This window comes from Manis javanica, chromosome 7, assembly GCF_040802235.1.
Source record: "Manis javanica isolate MJ-LG chromosome 7, MJ_LKY, whole genome shotgun sequence".
Classification (NCBI taxonomy): domain Eukaryota; kingdom Metazoa; phylum Chordata; class Mammalia; order Pholidota; family Manidae; genus Manis; species Manis javanica.
This window is the reverse complement of record NC_133162.1, coordinates 34,432,988-34,459,380: the sequence shown is the minus strand read 5'-3', so window position 1 is coordinate 34,459,380 and position 26,393 is coordinate 34,432,988. Positions and strand designations below refer to the sequence as shown.

Here is a 26,393-nt window from a genome sequence, read left to right as displayed (position 1 = left end):
CTTGTTAGTAAGAGCAACTTCCAATAGTACGGAGAGTAATATATGCAAGTTCACTGAAATACTTTACACACCAAGGTACACAGTGAAATAACAACAAACTTACGTGCAATATTCCTGCAATCTTAGAGGTATAACCTCGTGGCCTCTCTTTATCTTTAAACCTAAAAGCAACAGCATTTAAGTCCTAAAATAGAAAGTTAAATCCAATTAGACTTAAGTCAACTATTATTATTCAGAAATACTTTTTTTAGTGTTTGGTTTGCACTACAGACTTTCTACTCCATATTTAACTTTACCAAACTTTCTTAAAAAATGGCTATGCTTGACTTGGAAATGTAGACAACATGAATGAAAATAATAAATATAGAACATGATTCCCTAGATTAAATTGTTGAAGCTATTAGTCAAAGAATTAGGAAAACAGTGGAAGAACCTTGTGAGAGCCAACAATTGTATACACGATGACTTGTTGACCCACGCAGAGAACTGCACCCAAATTAGAAGTTAACTGTCATAAGCTTCACAAGCAGAAATTACCTTTAAACTTCTACCTAGGTAAACAGGATGTCTCTCATCCTAAAATACATCTCAGAATCTTGATAGGCCTTAAATATAAAAGGATATTATTTTTTAAAACACTTTTAAAAGAAGCCTTTAAAATTTGGGAAGATTAATGCTTTTTGTTTTAGAAAAAAATATATATATAGCTAGGCTGTGCCATACATAAAACCACTTTTAAGAACACAATCTTAAATAAAACAATTCACTACTACTTTGAAAGTTTGCTTCAGATTTTTATCACCAGATCTGAAAATGACAGAGCTCATGGAGCTTCAGGCAGAGAGTAAAGTAAGCCCTGATAGGTACAAGCTCAAGAAACTGCTGGCTTTCTCCTAAGGGATAGAAAAGCAATGTGATTTCTTCCCTTTTTCCTCCAAAAAGAAGGCTATATCATGCCTTAGCCCTTAATTGTGCCCCAGGTAGCCAATCAGACTAGTATAACTAAGCCTTATCTGAAGCTACTATGCATTGTAAAATTTGAGAGTTTAGATTTTAGGGGAAAAAAAAAAAACTTAAGAGGTTTAATTGGGCCTTACATTTAAATTAATTCACATATATATGTTTTCTGAAAAAAATTTCCTTAAGAAAAGTTTTGGTGAAACAAAAGTACCTTGCACTCTTGGAAAACCCATTCTTGAGGTCCTTCTGCACGTAACTTCTGAATGTATTGAAACATGTGCAAAATTATATCTTCAACATGTACTGGAAAAAAGGGCACACTTAAAAACCATTCAGTCCTCAAATCCTTCAAAGCAGTGGGCTCACTCCTAAGATAAAGTCAGGTAAATAGAAGATGGTCCCTCTTAGAAATGAGTCACCTCCCTCAGACTAGTGTTAGGGTCCCACACACACGGCCCTCCAGGCTATGGAATATGTGCCAGAAAGGGCTTTGGGGCAGTAAATGAGCAAATGAAAAGCTGAGTACACATTTTATAAGTGAAACATAACGATAAGTTATTAAAGAGGGAAAATCATCCATGAAACACAGGCCATTATACATGAAAAATACAATGGATAAATTATACAAATTGAAGTGTTTACATTTTTACAACAAAAAACAGAGCTTCAGTGTATAGAAAGTTAAAAAATCATAAGAAGTCAATTTTCATTCAGAAACAAAAAGGTCAATACTTACATAATCCTTCCTCAGTCAGGTCCACATTAATGATAAAAAACATAAAACCTCGGGCTCCTTCCTTCTGCCCGCCAACAAGAGTGTTTACCCAGCCTGTAACATTCGAAAGGAAATTAACATGATGGCAAGTTATGGCTTCTTTTAAGACAAGGAACTTTTTAAAGTTTATACTCCCAAACTTTTTAAAGATTTATGTTCCTGAGAGATTACAATGGTCCTCCTGCAGAAAAGCCTGGAGAAAATCAGTTCAGAAAAGCCTTTTTCCAGATACTGCAGAAAACTCAAGTGATTTTTTTGGCTTGGGAGCTTTCCTCAAGAGTCCTCAAATCAGTTCCCAAGTCAAGAGTAGACTACTGCACCTAAGACTTAGGTAAAAGCAGAGTCTGAGTTAAGAGGGGCCTTAGAAATCATCCGAATTGCCTAGATCCTGGTATACCCTCTGGTTTGATGGATGAGAGCAGGCAAATAAATAATGTGTACTGTCATTTCACAGAGAAGGTAAAGAAAATCCAATGTGAGCTTTTACTTTTTCATCTCTTATTTAAAACATGTACCACAGTATCTTCTGAAATATCTAACCTTCACTGCTCAATACTGAAGGGTAAAACAAATCATGAAAAAAGAAAACCCAGAAAACCCATAGCACACCAACTGCCACCACTTTACCCTCCTATAAACCCTAAACAGTCTCTTCCAAAAATGTCCCTTCATAAGAAAATATTTAGGAAAAAGTTAGAGTCAGAGTAAAAAGATGTGGGGTAGTACACTTGGAAGCTGGTGCCCAAGAGACTTACCCTTTGATTTAAGTTCTGATAACAGACTCCCAGGACCTTCATGCCCAATGAGATGACCGAGATAATGACCAGGGTTTGATTTGTAGTATCTCTGAAGGTCGGGTATGGGAAATGTCACATAAAGATTCCTAATATCCTTAATGGGTACTATTTTGTAAAGTTGCTGGGGGGAAAAAGCCAAACACATCAAAAAAATTAGCTATATACAACTCCTACTGAATATTTACAAACTATGAATAATGCTGATTTTCATGGAAAAATCCTAAATTAAGAAGAAAATCAACTGCCAGAGAAAATCACACTGACTACAAAAAAATTAATGATTCAGGCTGTTTCTTAGTGGAATTGCAGTACAGTTGGTATGCCATCCACGTTTGGCCCCTGGACCATGCAGCTAAATGCGCTTGCCTTCTGGCCCAGGGTAATAGCTTCGACAGCCTGCCAAGGCTACAGCTACCAAAACCACTTTTAGCATGCAAAGATCAGAACATACTGATATCTTTTTAGAGACACATGTCCCTAATAAATGTGAAATTCATTTCATTATCTAGACAAATATTAAAAGCGACATAAATAATGAAACTCCAAATTTTTCACCTACTCTCTGGTAAACCAGACATATATTATGCCCATAAATTTTTTTAAAATGCACTTACTTTAAGATGTTCTTCTTGGAAAGGGTGTTCCAGAAATTCTGGCAATGGGACATTTTTGTTTTCCACCTCAGAAAATAACTTGACCACCAGATCAGTCAAATCATCTAAGGATTCTACAAAAAGACAATGATAATGAAATTTAAACTAATCATAACATATGACAGGCAGTATTTAAGACCTTAGGATGATATACACATATGTAAAGTCACCATGCTGTATGCCTTAAACTTATAAAATATTTCCATTATATCTCAACAAAGTTGAAGTAAAAAGCTTAGGATCTTCTGAAAAATCTTAGGACTTAAAAGGAAAACGTAGAATTTTTTTTAAAATTTCATCTGATAAAAGTTGAAGCACTCAGTTAAATTCTACCACTGCCTATATAACTTCTAATGCTGCTAAGCAACATTGATAGATAATTATACTTCATATGTCTAGCTTTTTATAGTTTAAAAAACGGTTCCAAGTATCTTGCAATAAATTTAAAACAAATATTAGATAACTGATACATTATAACATTCACTTTATAAAAAGACATAGTCTAAGTCCATTGTTCCAGGTCAAATGTTAGAGTCTGTGAGTGAGTGATTTTGTAGGGGAATAGTATAAAATGATGAAAAGAATCCTGGGTAGGGTATCAGATGACCTGGACTCTAACCTCAGCTTCACCAACCAAACATATCAACTGACTAACTGGACAAACTGGTTAACAACTCCAGATTCTGTAAGAAAAAAGTTGGGTAAGATGAGCACAAATCTCTTCTAGGGTCTAATACTATATGATTTTATATCATAATGTGCCAGACTCACTCAAATACCTGTAACTGTTGCTAGAATTATATGACCACTTAAGTGAAGTTCTTCTATGGTATCACCTACCTATATCTTTTATATAAAGGTACACTTGAAAAGTTTATAAAGCTGTATAGATAAGATGTTCACTGTTGCACTTTTATTACAACAAAAACTAGAAATGACTTAAACATCAATTTGTGGATGTTAGGAAATGGTTATACACTGGAATTTTATGCAGCCATTAATGAGAGAGAGATCTGTATGTACTGATAAGAAAATTTCTTAAAGTTCTATGAAGTGAAAACTGTAGGCTAACAATGCTATCCTATATAATCTCGTTTTTTTTTAACAGACATACATATATGTAAGTGCATTAACGAAATTCTACTTGGAAGTATAATAAGAAAAGGCATAAGAGGGCATCATTATGCCCTCTCAAAAAAAAAAAAAAAAGACAAAACCACACATACACAAAAAATAATAAGTCTAAAAAAAAAAAAAGAATTAGGCATGGGGTTGATTAATGATTGTGCATTGAGTCCCCTATAGAGAATTTTATTGTTGTTAAGAACCATATGATCAATAAATATGAGAGATGCCCTCTCAAAAAAAAAAAAAAGAGGGCATCATCATCATATGAAAGGATGAGGAAGAACTTGGTTTCCATTTACACCTTTCTGTGAGGGATAAATTTTTTTCCATGTACACATATTACTATTGTTCTGAAAAAAAATGAAAAAAAGGTTATCTTTCTGTAAACAAGATAACCACTCACCTTGATTCTGTCTCCTCAAAAATAGGTTATTTGTAAATGATATAAATATTCATAACTTGTTACTGTCAGAAAACATTTGAATCAACTAAAAATTTCTCCTGACAGTCTATGACCCATTTTGAACTTTTCCATGAACTTTCTAGAGAGCACTTAATCACTATTTGAGAATTGTCTTTATATAGTATGAAATTCTCTTAGGTCTATGAATGTAGGTATATGTACTTTATTTATAAAATGTATCTTTTTTCCACTTCAATTTTTTTTACGTGTATGAAGGACCTCAAAATGTCCAGAAACACATAAAAGGCAGACCAGTAGCTGCTTGTTATATGACAAGTGGAATATGGAGCAAGCATTTTTGGAGCACAAGATGTCAGAGAGATCTTTATGCCAGATAGAACATGCAGACTTGAAGTAAGGTGAGCAGTCAACAAAGGTTTGTCAACCTCAAGTGTTGATGACAACAAGATCCTTGACAGCAAGGTTCTACCAGGTGTGCCTTTCAATGTTTTCTACCCTAAAAGTATAAATTTACAATGCAGCTTTTTAAAGGTGAGGTAGCTGTACAATACTGCAGTCTGTCTTCTCCACTAAGCTGTGAACTACCAGAGATGAGGAAAATGAGCCCCATTCACCTTTACATTATCAGGACTTGGCCATCCCAGTGCCTGTACTTGATAGTTACCTATATGCCAAATATCCAGGTAATCAGTGCTGCCACAACTAGAGGGACAGTCCCGTGGGAGAACAGAGTAACACCTGTGGTCTCTTTGTGACAGAGATCCTTCCACAAGGTTACTCTCTCTCCCCTCCTAGAAGAAGGAATGGATTACTACCTATTAATCCTCCTAGGCACCCTGTTTCCTCTTCTACTCCTCTGTACTATAAGGATATCTCTCCCAGACCCCTCCATCAAATCAACTGAGCTTACTTAGCACAGGAGGCAAGTCACACTGGAGAGTGATGTGTATGTGATCAGGCAACTGAAAGAGCTCTTGCTTTTTTTACTTATTCTGAACATCACCTTTTTGAATAACTGATTATTTGCTCACATTGCAGTCCTTTAAGTAAAAATGTACTTTTTAAGGGTGATGCATCTTGTTATACTGTCCTCCAGGAAGTTTAGAGCAATTGTACAAATTTAATACACCTTCACCAATATACTGCACCTCTATAATTGGTATTACTTAAAACAAAATTATGGTAATTTAATAGGGGAAAACAAAGTATTGTCATTAGTTAATTTGCATTTAAAAAATCAAACCTTTGTTTATATTCTAAATAGCTCTCCCAGTTAATCTCCATCTGACTTTTAATTTTGTTTGTAATTTTTTGCATTGTTAAAGGTCAAATATGCCAATCTTTTCCTCTGTACTTCCTTCCTTTGCTTTTACATGCTTAGAGCACCTACTGTAACTTATAGTTTCTTTTGGTCTCCATTTAAAATCAGCTAAACTTTTTAGAACACAGTGAGTTAAAAACAAAATTCCCCTCTACATATTCTCCAAAAAAGAGATCATTTTCAAAAGCTTCTGAGCAGATAAAAGGCTGTATCTTCATCTTTCTTCCAACACTCTGACAGAGCCAAAACAGAAAACTTAGATTATCCAATTCTATGAAAGATCTTAAGTATTCTTACCTCGGCCTAAAACACAAATAGCCATTAAATTGGATGAATAAAAAGTAGAATGGAATTTCAGTAGCTCTTGTCTTACATCAATTCCTTCTTGGGTTGGTCTAGTCTCCAGAGTGTATTTGTTACCTAAAAGGAAGAAAAACATTTCTTAGAAAAAGCAAAATATGTGGACTTTAAAGTTTTGTGATTTTTACTGACATTGCTATAAGGTGAACTTAAAAAAACATTCAAGCCAGCACGATAATGATTGGTCAATGTTTAAGTGTAAGATGGATACATGGAATACAAACTAGTAACATTTTAAAATAGAGGTCTTCCTCAGGAACTTAAAGTGCTTTATAAAAATTATACATCTTAAAATCCCTGTGAGAGAGTAGGTATTATGAGCACTTATGAGACAAAATGAGATCCACATGGCCTCCATTCACACACTAACTTTAACTTTCAATTCCCTATGTGCTCCATAATTAATTGAACAGTCACTGAGGGATCTTTTTGAAAATTGTCAAGTTACTTGTGGAAAGGAAAGTACTATTCTTGGCTGAATAATTAAATTTGTGATGAAAATTCTCACGGATATGATCTAGACTGGTAAAAATAAGATGCAATGCTATTTTCATAAGTCTCAAGTAATGTATATAGTGTACCACTATGAGATCTCTTACAAAATTTAATAATTCACGTAGGGTAAACTATGCATGCCAAAAGCAAATAGTCAAACTCTCTAAGTACTACCCTTTCTCATAAAAATCTTGAAATTCAGGGACTGGAGACAGAATTCCAATGATGGGTATCTCACCAAAAATGGATGGCATCTTGACTAGAAATATCCTAAGAGCCTAGTATAACAACTTCTTACTGCTTCTACTTACATTACTACATGGGTTCCTGTATTTAATCTGCATAGATAAAACGATGGCAGAATAAATTGTTCATGTGTGCTTTTTTCCTTTGGAACCGTGGGATAACGGCCAACAAACTGAAGTGAAGAGTCCCTCTTTCACTAGCGATATCCAGACAGAGTCACCAGAGGGCGATGTCAGACCATCTTAAGCCCCAAAGAGCTACTAGGACTCGGAGCCAAGATTCATGCCCGAGAATGTTTGAATCAACAAAACCTAGTAGACTGCAAGAATCAGCCTAGCAATCCTTCCTAATTACAACCCTTTAGTAGAATTCGTGCCTCATATCGAAAATTACCGAGTATCATAATTCTTCCAAGTGGTAAAGATACCTCAAGAGAAATGCTGGGCATAGAAGCCACAGGGCATAAATCTGCAAAGAAGTAAAAAGCTAACCTTTTCAAACAATATGGCTTCTCTCTCACTTATCAACTTTACATTTCCCTGTATGGCCCCAGAAGATGACTGGTTAGCCAGAGATGGGTAAGATTCCTCAAGGGAGGAACAACCTAAGACAGGCACAGTCGCAGGGGGGCCATCAGGTGAGAAACTGGGGATCAACAGAGGTGAGGCTTAGAACCTCACCCCCTGTTTTGAGAGAAATCTTCTGCATCCGTGGATGTTTCGTTGCCCTTGTCTAGCTTGGATTAATACTTAGTCTATAGGCACAGACCTGATCATCTACATTTGCCCTCTTACAGCACTAAATTATGTTTTCTACCTTTATCTTGCATCTACCTACCACTTCAGCATTTTATTTAAAATAATAATAATAATAATAAGGGAGAAATGTGGGATTCACATATAAATCAAGTATAAAAATCAAACGAATAATCACATCTGACTTGATTGTTTATAGTTCATGATGCATGATCAAAACTGAAAGTTCCTGTGATATGACTGCCCTTGCACTGTTCACCATGTAAGAACTTATTCACTATGTAAGAACTTGTTCGTTATGCTTCAGAAGATTGGAGACTGTTGAGAATAGGCTTGGGGTTGATTAATGATTGTGCAGAGTCCCCTATACAGAATTTTATTGTTGTTAACAACCATTTGATCAATAAATATGAGAGATGCCCTCTCAAAAAAAAAAAAAAAAAGTATCAGCCTACCAAGTGCTCATTAACTTTCTAGACACCATCAAATGTGTCCATATTCACTAGCAGTAAGTAGCCTGCTAGCCAAGTTCCCAGGTTCTTAACCTGTCCTGCAGTTTCTCACTAAAGCAGTTTGATTCCAAATCTGCTCCATCTGGGCTCCTGAGACATCCCCTCACTCTACCTGAGGGATTCAGGTGCTCTTAAAAGCAGCCAGAAAAGAAAGTGCTTATGCTGAGTAATGGTTTGAAATGGTTTGAAAGGTAAAAAGTATTGATGTGCCTCCCTTTTCTACTGAATGGAATGAAGATTCTAAAAGCCTCAATGCAAGAGGGACTGACTAGTCCTTAGGGCTTCCTCAGTCCTTTATATCGCCAAGCTCATTCCTGTGATATGTGAACTAAGAGTGACACATCAGGACACCCAAATTTGGAGACATTAAGTTTTATTTCAACAGACTAGAAATACAGTGTTAGTTCAAAATCATGTTTTTAGTCTAAATGTGATCTAACTTGCCTATTCACAATGTGGTCTATATTCTGGTTTCAAAAAAATCTCAAATCAAAGCTAATGAAGACCAAGATCATGGTCTCCATCCAGAACCTACAATTCTTTCAGTTTGACCAGTTCTCGCTCATTCTGCTTTGATTATAATGCACCTGAATATCTTACCATTCTAATTCCTATCCTTTATTTTTAGACCCATTTTAAAACATGGAGATAAAGCAGGACCACACCCCAAACACACTCAAACATAGATACCTGGCAAAATACTGACAATACTACATTCAAATGAGCCAAAGGACCACACAGAATACAGCAAAGTGAGTGAATACCAATGTTTATAAGGCAACTGTATGAATGTGAAGGAGAGAAGCCAGACACAGAAGAGTACACATGGTATCACTTCATATACATAAAAAGCATAAAAGCAGGCAAAACTACTCTGGGCTATTAGAAGTCATAATAGAGGTTCCCCTTGGAAGGGTGGATAGTGACTACAAAGAGGCACAAAGAGGGCTACTGAGGGTCTGGTAACGTTCCACTTCTCAACTGGGTGCTGGTTCCATGGTGTGCTATTTATGAACATTCAGCAAGTCATACATAAAATAGTATTAGTACATTCATTTAACTGATTCTTCAAATAGCAGCAAAAATAAAATCATTAACAACAATTTATCAGAGCCACATATTTTTCTGTGTATTTACTATACTTCAAAAGAAAGTTAAAAGAAAAATGGCCAAAGGAGCCACTGTCAACAGCAACCTGGTTCACCTGAAGCCCCAAACCTAATGACACTGGGTCTCTGGCCAAACTGCTAAACGGAGGGAGGCTCAATAAAATTTGCTCTGAGAAGTGGCTGTTAGCCACAAATAGATAACTATTCTATGAATTTACATATTCATTTCTTTGCTGCCTAGATGTTTTCAGACTTTCTATTACGTGAGGACAGAAGGAAACCGGTCCATCTGGGAACACAGCCCAGAATGGCAGTTCCACATCCTTAGAAGCTCCTCAAGTGGAAAGAGGAAGAGGTCTCCACCATGACTCTCTTGGGGTCAGGACAGTCAGCTCTTAGCACACTTATGCAGAAACACTAATCCTTTTACAACAAATCCTTTAAAAGAGTTCACTAAAAGCAGAAAGACTAGCTGATGGAATTTCTTAAGTAACAGGTGAGGAAATGAAAGGAAAAGCAGGACGTAAGCACAGAACTCCACACTTAGTCCTCAGATTTCCAAGTGGCCTCTGTGACCGCCAGTGCCCTGATCTCTGGCAGGAGGTGCAGAGGACAGGCCCTGGCTCCGGTGCTGGCAGGGCTCTCATCCCATCCAGGCAGAGCCATCTACTGGGTGCATGACCTTGAACAAGATGCACTGCTTCTCTTAGGCTCCACCTCCTACTCGGACACTGGTGGACTTACACCAAATTAGAAAAAACATACATATTAAAAGCCTAAGACTAATTTTTAACATCCAATAAATAGAATGGCAAAAATATGAAAGGCTGATGACACCAAGTACTGTTTAGGGATGCGGAGAGTAAGAACTCAGGACACTACATGAGGGAGTGCAAACTCAATCAGCCACTACAGGAAACAACTTGGCAGTACTGAATCTGAAGATGTACTTATCCTACTATACAGTAATTCCACTCCTGGTTATACGTACCCTGGAGAATTTTGTGTACAAGGAAACATGTATAAGAATGCTCATAGCAACACTGTTCCAGTAATAGGAAAATGGATAAACAGTGGTACATTCACTTAGCGAATTTTTTACATAGCAGCAAAAGTAAAAATGAAAAACTTATTAGAGGCACACTCACTAATATGGATGACTCCTACAAATATAAAGTATGAAAAAAACAACTGGCAGAGATTTTTTCACAAGAAAATACTATTTTGATAAAACTTAAAACTATACAACATATTGCTTACAGACAAATACATGACTAGCAATCTTTCTTTAAACAAACATGGAAATGATAGGAGTAAAGAGGAAAACGCAATTGAAGAAGTGTATATTAGAAGCTCAAGCTGTATTTATAATGATCTGTGTCTTTAAGTAGTACCTAGAGAATGATTGGGCAAATGCTTTTGTACCTATCTCTTTTATGACAAATAACAAATCTGTAAAAATGTTTAAGTAACATATTACTTAATGTATATGAAAGTAGAGAATAAACACAATAAACAGCATCTACTGCTGTTATGATTTGAATTGTAGGAGGGACTCCTTGTTTCTGAGTATTTCATAGAAGCCATAGCACTAAAGTAGGGAAGAAATTGAGTAAGTGATCCAGATGATCTTCCTCTACCTCAAAATCCATGTGTGGAGAACAACGTGAATAAGGCTGGGATAACAAATACTTCAGTCTCTAGACACGTACTGTCCTAATTTAGTGCTGATTCAGTTGGGTCATTTACATCAAATTAAAATGCTGCTACCAAATTCTGAATCCTACCTTTCTGGCTCTGCCACCTTTAGAGCGAGCTCCAGCAGGGACTGAGGATATAAGGGTGGCTGACCCACAGGGGGCCCTTCCACTCTGGGCCTGTTGGGAGGCAGTGGGAGAATCAGGGTTTCTTGTCCTGACTCTATCAAGTACTAATTAAGCAACCTTGGAAGAGTCTCCAAATATCTCCAAAGGATCATTTATTATATCTGTAAAATAGGGGTAATATGGTTGCATGCCCAGCTGTTAAGAGCAAGGGCTCAATCCCTGGCTCCTCTGTGTCCCAGCTGTGAGACTGGTAAAAACTGGTAAATGAAGGCAAGTTTCTTAACCTCTCTAAGCCCCAGTTTCCTTATTTGTAAGTAAGAATAATAAGAGATCCAACCTCACAGGATTGCTGTGAGGATCAAATGAATAATCCATGTTAAGGCTCAGCATAGCATCTGTCAAACAGTAGTTACTTAATATTAACTTGGGCTGCTGTGGAGTTTACAAAAAGTGATGATGGATATGAACAGGGTTTTGTAAACTGTAAAGCTCAGTAAATGCTATTTTATACTTTTACTGTGACAACTACTTTAAATTCTATTTTTTAAAAAGCTTATAAACTCAGTACTAATATATGTGAATGCTGATTTTCAAGGAAATAAAATTCATCTTCCTGAGAAATTTTGAAGGCAGCCATGCATTTCTTATACTCTGCGGGAAGAACTGAATTTCAAGTTTTAGAAAGCTGTTTTAGAAATTAGAGCTGTCTCCAACTGATGACTGGTAAGGTTTCCAGGGAAAGGTCTACTTGATGGAACAATGACAATCTTAAATGTTCTCTGAAACCCAAAGATTGTGAAGGTTGTGATAATGTATCTACAGTGAGTTACCTGGAATTATTACAAACTTTTTTTTAAAGGCTCTTCTTACTATAGCAATTTTCTAAAAACCCTGGAAGAGACTGAAGTCTTTCAAGACATATTAATTTTCCTATAAAATTTAAAAGGGAAATTCTCCTGTAGCTGGGTAAGTACACGCAAGCACAATATGTAAGCTTTGGGGTGGAAGTAAAATTTCTTAAACGCTTGTACACTTGTACAGTCCTAGTTTTCAGCAAATTTCTAGTTTTCCATAGACACATATACTAGCAAGGAAAAAGAAGAAAAGACAATAGCAACATCCATGAAAAAACTTAGGGAATAATAAGACTAAGTGTCTGAAATGTGTCAAATACTTTTATATCCATGAGTTTATCATGGTACTAAAAAGACAAAACAGTCATCATTCAAGGATGCTATGGAACCAATTCATTATTTTGAAAACTGGTAAATGAAGGAAATGATCAAGCATTTGCTCTGTCTTTCCTATAACATCTATACCACTGGGTAGTCAAACAGTAGAAAAGGAGATGTTCTTTTTATAGCAGTATTCAAGCTAATCAATGAGAACGAAAACAGAATTAGAATTAGAGGGGTAATGCACTGACAATCGATCAATGGTTGCAACATCATAAATAGAGAGACAACTAGACATTATGCCCGATGGAAGAACTCATCACTACCTATAAAGTCTTGCCAAAAATATTCAAACATGAATCTGATCCAGATTCTATATCCAACTGCCAATTTGCAGAAATATGGAGGACAGAGGAGTATGTTAGCCTATATTGCTGGGGACGCAACCAGAAAAATCTAGGGTTATGAAAACCACATGATTCTTCAATAAATAAATTTCAGAGGGGTAAGTGGAGGGAACAGAGATAAAGGATGAACTTATAGATTAAAAGATAGTTAAAAGACATGTCAATCCTTACATGGATCCTAATTCAAATAAACTTTTAAAAATTATGATTTTTATAAGACAGCTAGAAATGGAGCACTAACTGGGTATCTGATGGCATTAACAAAAATGGTATTTTTGTTATGTTTTTAAAACGTATCTTTTAGAGATAAATATTGAAGTGTAAGTATTTGTGAGTGTAATATGATGTCTAGGATCTCTTCAAAATAATACAAAGGACAGAATAGGAATGTGCATCAGACAGGTCTGGCCAGGGGCAGAGTGATGCAAACGTGGGGTTCATTACAGTATTTTTGTCTACTTTTGTATGTTTTAAATTCTTCACTGAAAAGGTGAAGGAGGGCAGGAAGAAAGAAAAAGTAAATGCTTAACTTTTATCAGGGTCTGATTCTGTGTGTCATTATCATCATCCTAGGATCAGGAGTCATTCAACTACCTTCAGGTTCATATTACAAAATATTTTTTTGGCTTTAATCCATTTCCCTACTTTGTTCCTTCCTAACTGTCCTATGCAAAAGCACCCTTTGTTATAGCCAAACTATTAACTCATGATCTCCCAAAGACACTGGGCTTACTCCTTGGTCTGTCCTTCTTATCATGGTTTTGGGGGGGTCAAGCTAACATTATCTCAAAGAACACAGGCTTTGAGTTCTACTGCCTTGTTATCAAATCCCATAACTACACAGACACTTCTGCTACCAGCCTTGCTCCCTCCTCGCTGGATCCCTCACAAGCTATGGAACTTGGGTCCAACTATTCTCTCTCAGTATTCGTTTTGGCATCCCTCAAAGGGAATGATCGAAGGGAAGTTTCAGTACTGTGGTGAAGGTGATGCAAATCATATTAGGTAGAATACCTAACCCAGTGTGTGGCACTTAATACTCACACAATAAATAGCCCCTTTTCCTTTTCCTCTTGAATGACTCTTCCTTCCTTCTGCCTAAGAAAATCCTACCTACCCTTCAGGAGAATTCAATTTGAAACTCCTCTGAGATCCTGGAGAATTCAATTCTAGGCAACCCCAAAGCGGACAGAATAGAATAGTGGTTAAAAGTGCCATATCTGGGTTCAGATGATGGTTTCAGTACTTAAAAGCTGTGTGATCCCAAGCAATTTAATTACCTTCTCTTAAATCTTAGTCTACTCATTTGTAAGATAGAAATAATAAGAGCACATACCTACTGGGATTATGTGAAAATTAAATTAAATAATCCAGACAAAGTACAGCACTCAATACAAATTAGCAAGGAGAAAGAAGCGAAAGAAGAGATAATGATCCTGGAGAATCATATCTGAGCTTATACTCCAGTGAAAAAATCCTGATTTGCTTGCCTATCCAACTCATTATAAATACCTTCAGTGCAGAAACACTGGTTACGCTTCTTTGCATTTTGTAATGCCGTTAACATGTAGGAGGACTAAAAAAATTTATCTGTCAACTGGGAGAGAAAGAGATAATAATCTGGGGTCACTTGTAACACCCTACACAGATTCTCATAATCCATGGCACATGCCACCAGTATACTAGACTAGAATAAATAACAAGAAAATGCCAACCACACCTAACACAGCACCGCCATGTGTTTCCAGGTGCCCTCCCACTTTGCCTTTCCTCCTACTCATATACCAGGGAGTGCCGATTGTGCTTCCCTTACCCACTCCATGACTTCCTTCTTTTATTTCCTTCCCAGCTGCCTGAACCCAGTTGCTCCCATAGTCTCTGTGGGGTTATGTTTAGAGAAACAGCTCACTAAAGAATAACCAGAACTAAGCTTTTCCCTTTCCTTTTCCAAACTACTTTAAAAAATTCCACTGCTCCTGCTTTATGCCATGGAGGTGAAAAAAAAAAAAAAGGCAAATGAGCAGAGAAAGAACATACAAGTTATCAAGAATTATGGGACTAAAACTAAATGATAAATGAAAGGGAAAAGCCAATGTGGACACCAACCACGGGTTCAGTTTAAAAAGATAAAGAGAACATTTCTCAAATAACATAATGTCCTACAGTCAGTTCATCACACCCACTGGGTCTTCAAGCAGCTCTTGGTGGCCACCTCGTCCTTCATGGCAAAGTTTTGATGTCTCTCACAGCCACCAGTCAGCTATGATATTGTTATTATTAAGGCTACTATCATTTACTGAACATTATTATGGCCAGACTTTTTGCTAACCACTTCACATGTACAACCTCATTTAATCCTCACATCAACCTGACACGGAAGGAAACTGAGGCTTACAGAAGTTAAGAAACTTGCCCACAGTCTCTCAGCTGGCCAGTGGCAGAGCAGATATTCAAACTGCCCAACTTCAAAGACCAAAGTTTAAATCACCCAGGAGTAAGCTAATGGGAGGTGGGATTCCTGGCTGAAATCTGAAGCTAGAAAAGTCATAGTGGGATTCAATGAAGACTTTTGTAGGGAGACAAGTATAGCACAGAGTGACCATGGAAACAACTGAAACGAAGTAAGTGACTCAAAACAGAAAAATTCTTGCCAGACGTCAGCTTCAAGATGTGGGAAGTCTACACAGGGAACCCACGACACAAGAAAGAGGACAGCAATTTAAGGGCTTGTCCCACTTGGTTACAGAAATGTTTGCAGAACCGGATGCTTAGTAAGACGGGACAGGTAACCTACAGGCTTGCTTTGACACAAACACACATGAGTAGTAAACATACAAACAATCCTTGCACACGTAAGTATACTTTCTCTTGCTTATTTTTAAGTGTCTCTCTGTCTTTAATTTTCCTATTTTTGTTAGATAAATGGGTACAAGTAATTCAATTTTTCTTTCAATTTTAAAATTTTGAAATATTTAAAATATTTAAACATGTACATCATTAACACGTATGTACTCACCACCCAGTTTTACCCCTCTCCACATCTTGTGATACTTGCTGTAAGTCATCTTCCTCTCAGTAATTAAATATCAGGGGCAGAGCTAACATCTTCTCCCTCCCTCTCTCTCCCACCCTGTCCGAGGGATACTAAAGAGAATTCTGCATTTAATCATTCTTGGACATATTTTATATTATATACATATATAGACATTGATAATATGCAATACTCATTTGCCTGTCTTCAAATTTTATAGAAAGCTACCATACAAAACATATTCTGCAACTTAGATTTTGTTCAAAATACTTCGCTCTTTACCTGGTTTTAAACAAAAGTTCATTTTTCTAGCAAACTCATTTTAACTGCTGTAGAATATTCCACTGTATGAACAGACCAGAATATACTATTTCATTCAACCACTGAAAGACATTTAAGTCATTCCCTATTTATCATTAGTTCAAAAAATACTTCATGAACATTCCTCTATATGTTCTCTGTGCACAACTGCTAGAGTCATTTCTCGAGGGTATTTGTCAAGAAATGGATTCCCTGGGTCAAAGAGCATGGGCATCACTCCCCTTTTAAAGATATTGTCAAACTGCTTTACAAAGTGGTTGGACCAATTCATTTTCCTACCAACAGCATATGATTTTCCATTTTTCTACATCCTCACCAACACAAAACTCAGTTTTGTCTGACTTTCAATAGATTGGTGTGAAATCACTATCTCACTATTATTTTATATTTTCCTGATTACCAATTTCAGCATCATTCTTTTGCTTACTGGCCATTCAAATATCCTTTCTGTCAACTCCATATTCATATCCTTTGCCCAGTTCTCTAGTGAATGGTTTTATATTTTTTTCTTTGGTATCATTAATCTACAATTAGATGAGGAATATGATGTTTGCTAGACTCCCCCCACATAACCCATTGCAGGCAGTCACTGTCCATCAGTGTAGTAAGATGCTATAGAACCACAACCTTTCTTCCCCATGCTGTACAGCCTTCCCTGAGCCCACCCCCATATTATGCATGCTAATCGTAAAGCCCCCTTTCTTCCCCACCCCCTGCCATCCCTCCCTTCACACCCATCCTCCCGACTCCCTTTCCCTTTGGTAACTGTTAGTCCATTCTTGGGTTCTGTGAGTGCTGCTGTTTTGCTCCTTCAGTTTTTGCTTTGATTCTTATACTCCACAGATGAATGAAATCATTTGATACTTGTCTTTCCCCACCTGGTTTATTTCACCGAGCATAATACCCTCTAGCTCCATCCATGTTCTTGCAAATGGTAGGATTTCTTTTCTTCTTATGGCTGAATAACATTCCACTGTACATATGTACCACATCTTTATTCATTCATCTACTGATGGACACTTAGGTTGCTTCCATTTCTTGGCTATTGTAAACAGTGCTCCGATAAACATAGGGATGCATATGTCTTTTTCAAACTGGGCTCTGCATTCTTAGGGTAAATTCCTAGGTCAAATGATATTTATATTTTGAGTTTTTTGAGGAATCTCCATACTGCTTTCCACAATGGCTTAACTAATGAGCATTCCCACCAGCAGTGTAGGAGGCTTCCCCTTTCTCCACATCCTCGTCAACATTTGTTGTTGTTTGTCCTTAGCATGGTGGCGATCCTCACTGCTGTGAGATGATATCTCACTGTGGTTATAATTTGCATTTCTCTGAAGACTAGTGATGTGGAGCATCTTTTCATGTGTCTGTTGCCCATCTGTATTTCTTCTTTGGAGAACTGTCTGCTCAGTTACTCTGACCTTTCTTTTTTTAGTATCATTAATCTAAAATTACATGAACAACATTATGCTCACTAGACTCCCCCCATCACCAAGTCCCCCCGACAAACCCCATTACAGTCACTGTCAATCAGCATTGTAAGATGCTGTAGAATCACTACTTGTCTTCTCTGTGTTGCACAGTCCTCCCCGTGCCACCCCCACATTATATATGCTTATCGTAGTACCTCCTTTCTTCCCCCCGACTTATCCCTCCCTTCCCATCCATCTTCCCCAGTCCCTTTCCCTTTGGTAACTGCTGGTCCATTATTGGGTTCTGTGAGTCTACTGCTGTTTTGCTTCTTAAATTTATTCATTGTTCTTATACTACACATATGAGTGAAATCATTTGCTACTTGTCTTTCTCCGCCTGGCTTATTTCACTGAGCATAATACCCTCCAGCTCCATCCATGTTGTTGCAAATGGTAGGATTTGTTTCCTTCTTATGGCTGAATAACATTTCATTGTGTATATGTACAACATCTTCTTTATCCATTCATCTACTGATGGACACTTAGGTTGCTTCCATTTCTTGGCTATGGTAAATAGTGCTGTGATAAACATAGGGGTGCATATGTCTTTTTCAAGCTGGGCTGCTGCATTCTTAGGGTAAATTCTTAGAAGTGGAATTCCTGGGTCAAATGGTATTTCTTTTGAACTTTTTGAGGAACCTCCATACTGCTTTCCACAATGGCTGAACTAATTTACATTCCCACCACCAGTGTAGGAGGATCCCCTTTCTCCACAACCTCACCAACATTTGTTGTTTTTGGTCTTTTGGATGGTGGCAATCCTTACTGGTGTAAGGTGATAGCTCATTGTGGTTTTAATTTGCATTTCTCTGATGACTAGCGATGTGGAGCACCTTTTCATGTGCCTCTTGGCCATCTGGATTTCTTCTTTAGAGAACTGTCTATTCAGCTCCTCTGCCCATTTTTTAATTGGATTATTTGCTTTTTGTTTGTTGAGGTGTGTGAGCTCTTTATATATTTTGGATGTCAACCCTTTATCGGATCTGTCATTTTCGAATACATTGCCCCATACTGTAGGATATCTTTTTGTTCTATTGATGGTGTCCTTTGTTGTACAGAAGATTTTCAGCTTGATATAGTCCCATTTGTTGATTTTTGGGTTTGTTTCCCTTGCCCGGGGAGATATGTTTAAGAAGAGGTCACTCATGTTTATGTCTAAGAGATTTTTGCCTATGTTTTTTTCTAAGAGTTTTATGGTTTCATGACTTACATTCAAGTCTTTGATTCATTTTGAATTTACTTTTGTGTATGGGGTTAGACAAAGATCCAGTTTCATTCTCTTACATGTAGCTGTCCAGTTTTGCCAGCACCAGCTGTTGAAGAGGCTGTCATTTCCCCATAGTATGTCCATGGCTCCTTTATCATATATTAATTGACAGTGTATGTTTCATTAATATCTGGACTCTCTATTCTGTTCCACTGGTCTGTGGCTCTGTTCTTGTGCCAGTACAAAATTGTCTTGATTTCTGTGGCTTTGTAGTACAGCTTGAAGTTGGGAAGCCAGATGCTCCCTGCTTTATTCTTCCTTCTCAGGATTGCTTTGGCTCCATATGAATTTTTGAACCATTTGTTCCAGTTTGTTGAAGAATGCTGTTGGTAATTTGAAAGGGATTGTATTGAATCTGTAGATTGCTTTAGGCAGGAAGGCCATTTTGACAATATTAATTTTTCCTAGCTAAGAGAATGGAATGAGTTTCCATTTGTTAGTGTCTTCTTTAATTTCTCTTAAGAGTGTCTTGTAGTTTTCAGGGTATATGTCTTTCAGTTCCTTGGTCAGGTTTATTCTTAGGTATTTTATTCTTTTTGATGCAATTGTGAATGGAACTGTTTTCCTGATTTCTCTGTTAGTTCATCGTTAGTGTACAGGAAAGCAAGAGATTTCTGTGTATTAATTTTGTATCCTGCAACTTTACTGAATTCAGATATTAGTTCTAGTAGTTTTGGAATGGAGTCTTTAGGGTTTTTTATGTACAATATCATGTCATCTGCAAATAGTGACAGTTTGACTTCTTCTTTACCAATATGGATGCCTTGTATTTCTTTGTTTTGTCTGATTGCCGTGGCTAGGACCTCCAGTACTGTGTTGAATAACAGTGGGGAGAGTGGGCATCCCTGTCTTGTTCCCAATCTTAGAGAAAAAGCTTTCAACTTCTCACTGTTAAGTATGATATTGGCTGTGGGTTTGTCATATATGGGCTTTATTATGTTGAGGCACTTGCCCTGTATACCCATTTTGTTTAGAGTTTTTATCATGAATGGATGTTGAATTTTGTCAATGCTTTTTCAGAGTCTATGGAAATGATCATGTGGTTGCTGTCCTTTTTGTTAATGTGGTGGATGATGTTGACAGATTTTCGAATGTTGTACCATCCTTGCATCCCTGAGATGAATCCAACTTGGTCATAGTGTATGATCCTCTTGATGTATTTTTTAATTCAGTTTGCTAATATTTTCTTGAGTACTTTTGCATCTATGTTCATCAGGAATATTGGTCTATAATTTTCTTTTTCCGTGGGGTCTTTGCCTAGTTTTGGTATTAGAGTGATGCTGGCTTCATAGAATGAGTTTGGAAGTACTCCCTCCTCTTCTATTTTTTGGAAAACTTTACGGAGAATGGGCATTATGTCTTCTCTGTATGTCTGATAAAATTCAGCAGTGAATCAATCTGGTCCAGGGGTTTTGTTCTTGGGTAGTTTTTTGATTACCGATTCAATTTCTTTTCTGGTAATTGGTCTGTTTAGATTTTCTGTTTGTTCCTTGGTCAGTTTTGGAAGGTTCTATGTTTCTAGGAAGTTGTCCATTTCTTCTAGGTTTTCCAGCTTGTTAACATATAGATTTTCATAGTATTCTCTAATAATTTTTTGTATTTCTGTGGGGTCCATTGTGATTTTTCCTTTCTCTTTCCTGATTCTGTTGATGTGTGTAGATTCTCTTTTTCTCTTAGTAAGTCTGGCTAGGGGCTTATCTATTTTGTTTATTTTCTCAAAGAATCAGCTCTTGGTTTCATTGACTTTTTCTCTTGTTTTGTTCTTCTCAATTTTATTCATTTCTTCTCTGATCTTTATTATGTCCCTCCTTCTGCTGACTTTAGGCCTCATTTGTTCTTCTTTTTCCAGTTTCAATAATTGTGACTTTAGACTATTCATTTTGGATTGTTCTTCCTTCTTTAAATAGGCATGGATTGCTATATACTTTTCTCTTAGAACCGCCTTCACTGCATCCCACAGAAGTTGGGGCTTTATGCTGTCACTGCCATTTGTCTCCATATATTACTTGATCTCTGTTTTAATTTGGTCATTGATCCATTGATTATTTAGGAGCATGTTGTTAAGCCTCCGTGTGTTTGTGAGCCTTTTTGTTTTCTTTGTACAATTTATTTCTAGTTTTATGCCTTTGTGGTCTGAGAAGTTGGTTGGTAGAATTTCAATCTTTTTGAATTTACTAAGGCTCTCTTTGTGGCCTAGTATGTGGTCTATTCTGGAGAATGTTCCATGTGCACTTGAGAACAATGTGTATCCTCCTGCTATTGTGTAGTGTTCTGTAGATGTCTGTTAAGTCCATCTGTTCTAGGGTGTTGTTCACTGCCTCTGTGTCCTTACTTATTTTCTGTCTGGTGGATCAGTCCTTTGGAGTGAGTGGTGTATTAAAGTCTCCTAGAACGAATGCATTGCATTCTATTTCCTCCTTTAGTTCTGTTAGTATTTGTCTCACATATGTTGGTGTTCCTGTATTGCGTGCATATATATTTATAATGGTTATATCCTCTTGTTGGATTGACACCTCTATCATTATGTAATGTCCTTTATCTTTTGTTCGTTTCTTTGTTTTTAAGTCTATTTTGTCTGATACAAGTACTGCGACACCTGCTTTTTTCTCCATTGTTTGCATGTAATATCTTTTTCCATCCCTTCACTTTTAGTCTGTGCATGTCTTTGGGTTGAGGTGAGTCTCTTGTAAGCAGCATATAGATAGGTCTTGCTTTTCATCCATTCTTTTCCTCTGTGTCTTTTGATTGGTGCATTCAGTCCATTTACATTTAGGGTGATTATTGAAAGATAGGTACTTATTGCCATTGCAGGCTTTATATTTGTGGTTACCAAAGGTTCAAGGGGAGCTTCTTTACTATTTAGCCGTCTAACTTAACTCTCTTATTAAGCTATTATAAACACAGTCGATGATTCTTTATTTCTCTCCCTTCTTAGTCCTCCTCCTCCATTCTTTATATGTTAGGTGTTTTATTCTGTACTCTTTTGTGTTTCCTTTGACTGCTTTTGTGATTAGTTGATTTTATTTTTTGACTTTAGTTAGTATTTGGTTGGTCTGCTTTCTTTGCTATGATTTTATTTTCTCTGTTGACGTCTTTTTAGCCTTAGGAGTGCTTTCATCTAGAGCAGTCCCTTTAAAATATCCTGTAGGGGTGATTTGTCGGCGGCAAATTCCCTCAACATTTGTTTGTCTGGGAATTATTTAATCCCTCTTTCATATTTAAATGATAATCGTGCTGGATACAGTATTCTTGGTTCAAGGCCCTTCTGTTTCATTGCATTAAATATATCATGACTTTCTCTTCTGGCCTGTAAGGTTTCTGTTGAGAAGTCTGATCATAGATAGCCTGATGTGTTTTCCTTTGTAGGTGACCTTTTTTCTCTCTCTGGGGCTGCCTTTAATACTCTGTCCTTTTTATTGATCTTTGCCATTTTAATTATTATGTGTCTTGGTGTTTTCCTCCTCGGATCCCTTGTGTTGGGAGTTCTGTGGACTTCCATGGTCTGAGAGACTATTTCTTCTCCCAGTTTGGGTAAGTTTTCAGCAATAATTTTTCAAATACACTTTCTATCCCTTTTTCTCTCCTTTCTTCTGGTACCCCTATAATGCGGATATTGTTCCATTTGCATTGGTCACACAGTTGTTCTCCTAATATTCTTTCATTCCTGGAGATCCTTTTGTCTCTCTCTGCCTCAGCTTCTCTGTATTCCTGTTCTCTGATTTCCGTTCCATTAACGGCCTCTTGCACCTCATCCAGTCTGCTCTTAAGTCTGTACAGAGATTTTTATTTCTGTATTCCCCCTCCCTACTTGCTCCTTTAGCTCTTGCATATTTCTCTGCAGGTCCATCAGCATGGGTACAATCTTTACTTTGAGTTCTTTTTCAGGAAGATTGGTTAAATCTATCTCCCCAGGTTCTCTCTCGGGGGTTGTCTCAGTAATTCTGGACTGGATGAAATTCTTGTGCCTTTTCTTGGAGACAGAGGTAGCTATAGGCAGGTAGCACGTGTGTCAGCTGGGAGAACAAAGTCCTTTCCTGTTTGCTAGTTGCCTTGCCCTTCTCCGCTGCCTGTGTTGGATACCCGCACTCCTGGAGCAGCCTCCGGAGTAACCTCCTAAGCTGCCATGGGCAGCGTCACCATCAGGGTAACCCAGAGCCCTGCAGGGAGTGGCAGGTGCACTGGGTGTGCTCTCCTGCAAGAGTGGCGCCCCTTCACGTCTTGCCCCGGCAGCAGTCTTTGGATCTGGCCTGGGTGGCTACACACAGGGAGGAGATTCTGCGCAGCTACTGGGGGCGTGGCCACTCAGGCTGCTCTGCAACTGCTGCTGGAGGCACACGCAGCCGCTCCCCGGATGCTCGACTGCCGCCGCAGGGTTGCACAGCTGCTCCTGGATGGCTCCGCCACTGCCTCAGGCGCATGCGGCCACTCTCCGCCTACTGGGCCGCTGTGTCAGGGCTGCTGTGTTTGGGGAATGACTGGCAGGCTGCTTATCACCATGAGGGGCTTCAGAGCTGCGCTGCTACCCAGGGGGTTAGGGCACCTGGAGTTCCCTGGGATTCCCAGCTGCTGGGCTGTGTGTGCCATGATGCTTCTGTCCAGCTGATAGGCCCTTGTCCCTTTAAGACTTTCAAAAAGCACTCACTTTTCTTTTGTTCCAGGGGAGCTGGTTGCCGGAATCTGCACGCAGATTTTCCTTTTTCGTTTCTCTAATATCCAGCACACCATGCAGTGTGCGTCTGCACTCCCAGTGTGGACTATTAGAGCTGGTTGTTTAGCAGTCCTGGGCTTTCACTCCCTCTCCTCTCCAACTCCTTTTCTCCTGCCGAGGAGCTGGGGTCGGGGGAGCCTTCGGGTCCCGCCAGGCCGCAGCTTGTATCTTACCCCCTTCGTGAGATGCTGAGTTCTTGCACATGTAGACACAGCCTGGTTGTTGTACTGTATCCACTGGTGTCTGTTTTAGGAATAGTTGTATTTGTTGTATTTTCAAAAATATACATGGTTTTGGGAGGTGATTTCCACTACCCCACTCACGCTGCCATCTTGGCTCCACCTCCGGTTTAATCTTTTACCTATTTACCTATACAAGCTTTTACCTGTTACAGGTTTTCCAAATATCCTCACCAGGTATGCAGGTTGTATTTCGTTTTTGTGTCTCTACTGAACAGAAGTTTGAAATTTTAATGAAGTCAAATTTATATTTAAATCTATGATTTATCTTTATCTGTAAATGATAGTTTGTGTTTTGTGTCCTTAAGAACACCCTTAAGATGAAAAAAATTATCCTGTATTTTTCCCTAAAAGTTGTAAAGTTTTCTTTCCATAATTAAGTCAAATTGACCTGAAATTCATTTTTGTGCATAGAAAGATAAGCATTTAATTCTACTTATTTCTACATATAGATAACTAATTGTCCCTGCAGCAGTTATTGAAAGGTCCATCCTTTCCTCACTCATTGTAATGTCTTATGTCATGTTTCCATATATTTGTGGATATGTTTCCAGGGTCTATAATCTGTTCTACTATCATCTCCTGTAACTTTGTACCAATTCTACTACTATTAGTAGAATTTTGTAATGTCTTGGTATCTGGCAGAAGTAGTACCTTCTTTGTAGTCTTTGAAATTATCTTAGCTATTTTTGGTTACTCTTTCTTATTAATTTTATAATCAGATTTTCAAGTTTCTCAAAAAAAAAAAAACCTCCTAGGACTTTCAGTTTTGCCTGACTTTCAGTCACTGCCAACCTGATAGGTATGAATTTAGATAAATCTGTAATAAATTTAGATAAATTTGAGGTGAATTTACATCTGTGTGATACTGAGTTTCCCCATTCATGAACATGGTTGATACCACTTACCCAGGTATTCATTATATATTTCTTACACATCTTTTGAATAAACCTATTTTTATATTGTAAATGAAATAATTTTCCCTATGGCATTTTTCTAATTGATTATCATTGATAAAAGAATGTAATTTTAGTGTGCTTCTCATCTTCTGGCAACACTGTTAAATTACCTTATTTTTAATGGTTGATCTATTTTCTTAGATATGTTTATGCAGACATATCATACATACGAAAGTTTTCATTTGCTTCCTTTTTACCTCTTACATATCACAATTTTTATTTGACTATTTGTGACAATTATACAGTAAGCTGAACAAAAAAGTGATTACAGGGTATTCTTTTTTTCGCCTTTCATTTTAAATCCTTTGGAAACATCACCATTAGTCAAGATGTTTGACATACGTTTTTATCAGCTTATGAATTTTTTGTTGCTTCTGCTCATGAGTGAGTGCCAAGTTTTATTAAATGGTTTTTCTGAGTCTACTGAAATGACAGCTTGTCACTTTGGATTAAACTATGGGCTGGGATCCATTCAACTGTAATGAAATAAATGTAATGTACTGGCAGAAGAGAATTTTTTTTAAAGCAACAGAGGGCAACAGACTACATCCCAAGATGTGAGATATTGTCTGGTAAAACTTTCATTTTAGCTGCTTACACAAACACACATACATGTGCTCTGAATTGGTAAGATCAAAATGTGCTTCTTACTATTGGTTGTATATAAAAAGTTTGAACACCACTGACCTACACTATTTTTGAAGCATGAAAAACCTCTGTAAAAGAGAAACATTTTAAGATTTTCTTAAAAATAAGTAACAATGCTTCATTTTTTGTTCACTCAAAAATACCCAGCTTTTCCTGTTTAAATAGCATCAGTTATTATTTAATAATATTTTTATAATATCTTAAATATTATTATTAAAATAGTACATCATAATCCCTTGATGGACGAAATGGCCCACATTCACAGAAACACCTTAAGTCATTCAAAAATAACAGAAGTAAATTAAGCATGAATTTCTGACAAGGAATCTTCTTCAAGGATCGCTTTTGCAAAATTTTATACATGTAATTTTTAGGGCAAGGGCATGCAACTTTCATATTTTCAAATATGGTCACATAACTGTGACCTTAAAAATGGACAGAACTTCTGCTCCAAAAAATTCAATGTTTATTGATACTTCTAAAGTCAGAAGGCAACTTGGCATTTGTGTTACTTATATCACATTTTCTGCACTGAGTCTGGCTCACTCACTTCTCAGCTGTTTATATTAACTCATATTAGTTGCCTAGCCTTGTCAGTGGTTATAAAAACAAACATGCCCTCAAACCCCAGCCATATATATATATATATATATATATATATATATATATATATATATATATATGATCATTCAATGTTTCCCTGCCCAGCACTCTTAAAACCTTCCTCTGGGACATTTTAAGACTGTCCATTGCTTGTGACCAGAAGTAACACTCCTTACTTTATTCACTGGTTTAAGATTAT

At 37.3% G+C, this 26,393-nt stretch overlaps 1 protein-coding gene across 4 annotated transcripts in view; it reads right to left on the bottom strand.

Annotated features, from left to right (window-relative positions):
* Window positions 1-26,393, bottom strand: part of IDE (insulin degrading enzyme) — a 111,405-nt gene that overhangs the window by 44,871 nt on the left and 40,141 nt on the right. For all 4 annotated transcript variants that reach the window (XM_017661819.3, XM_017661810.3, XM_037015716.2 and 1 more), the window contains exons 5-10: window positions 6,356-6,478; window positions 3,147-3,259; window positions 2,491-2,653; window positions 1,697-1,789; window positions 1,172-1,263; window positions 104-184 (exon numbers count right to left, since the gene is read on the bottom strand). In XM_017661819.3, coding sequence (XP_017517308.1) covers window positions 104-184; window positions 1,172-1,263; window positions 1,697-1,789; window positions 2,491-2,653; window positions 3,147-3,259; window positions 6,356-6,478 — 665 coding nt within the window. The remainder of the gene's footprint in view (window positions 1-103; window positions 185-1,171; window positions 1,264-1,696; window positions 1,790-2,490; window positions 2,654-3,146; window positions 3,260-6,355; window positions 6,479-26,393) is intronic.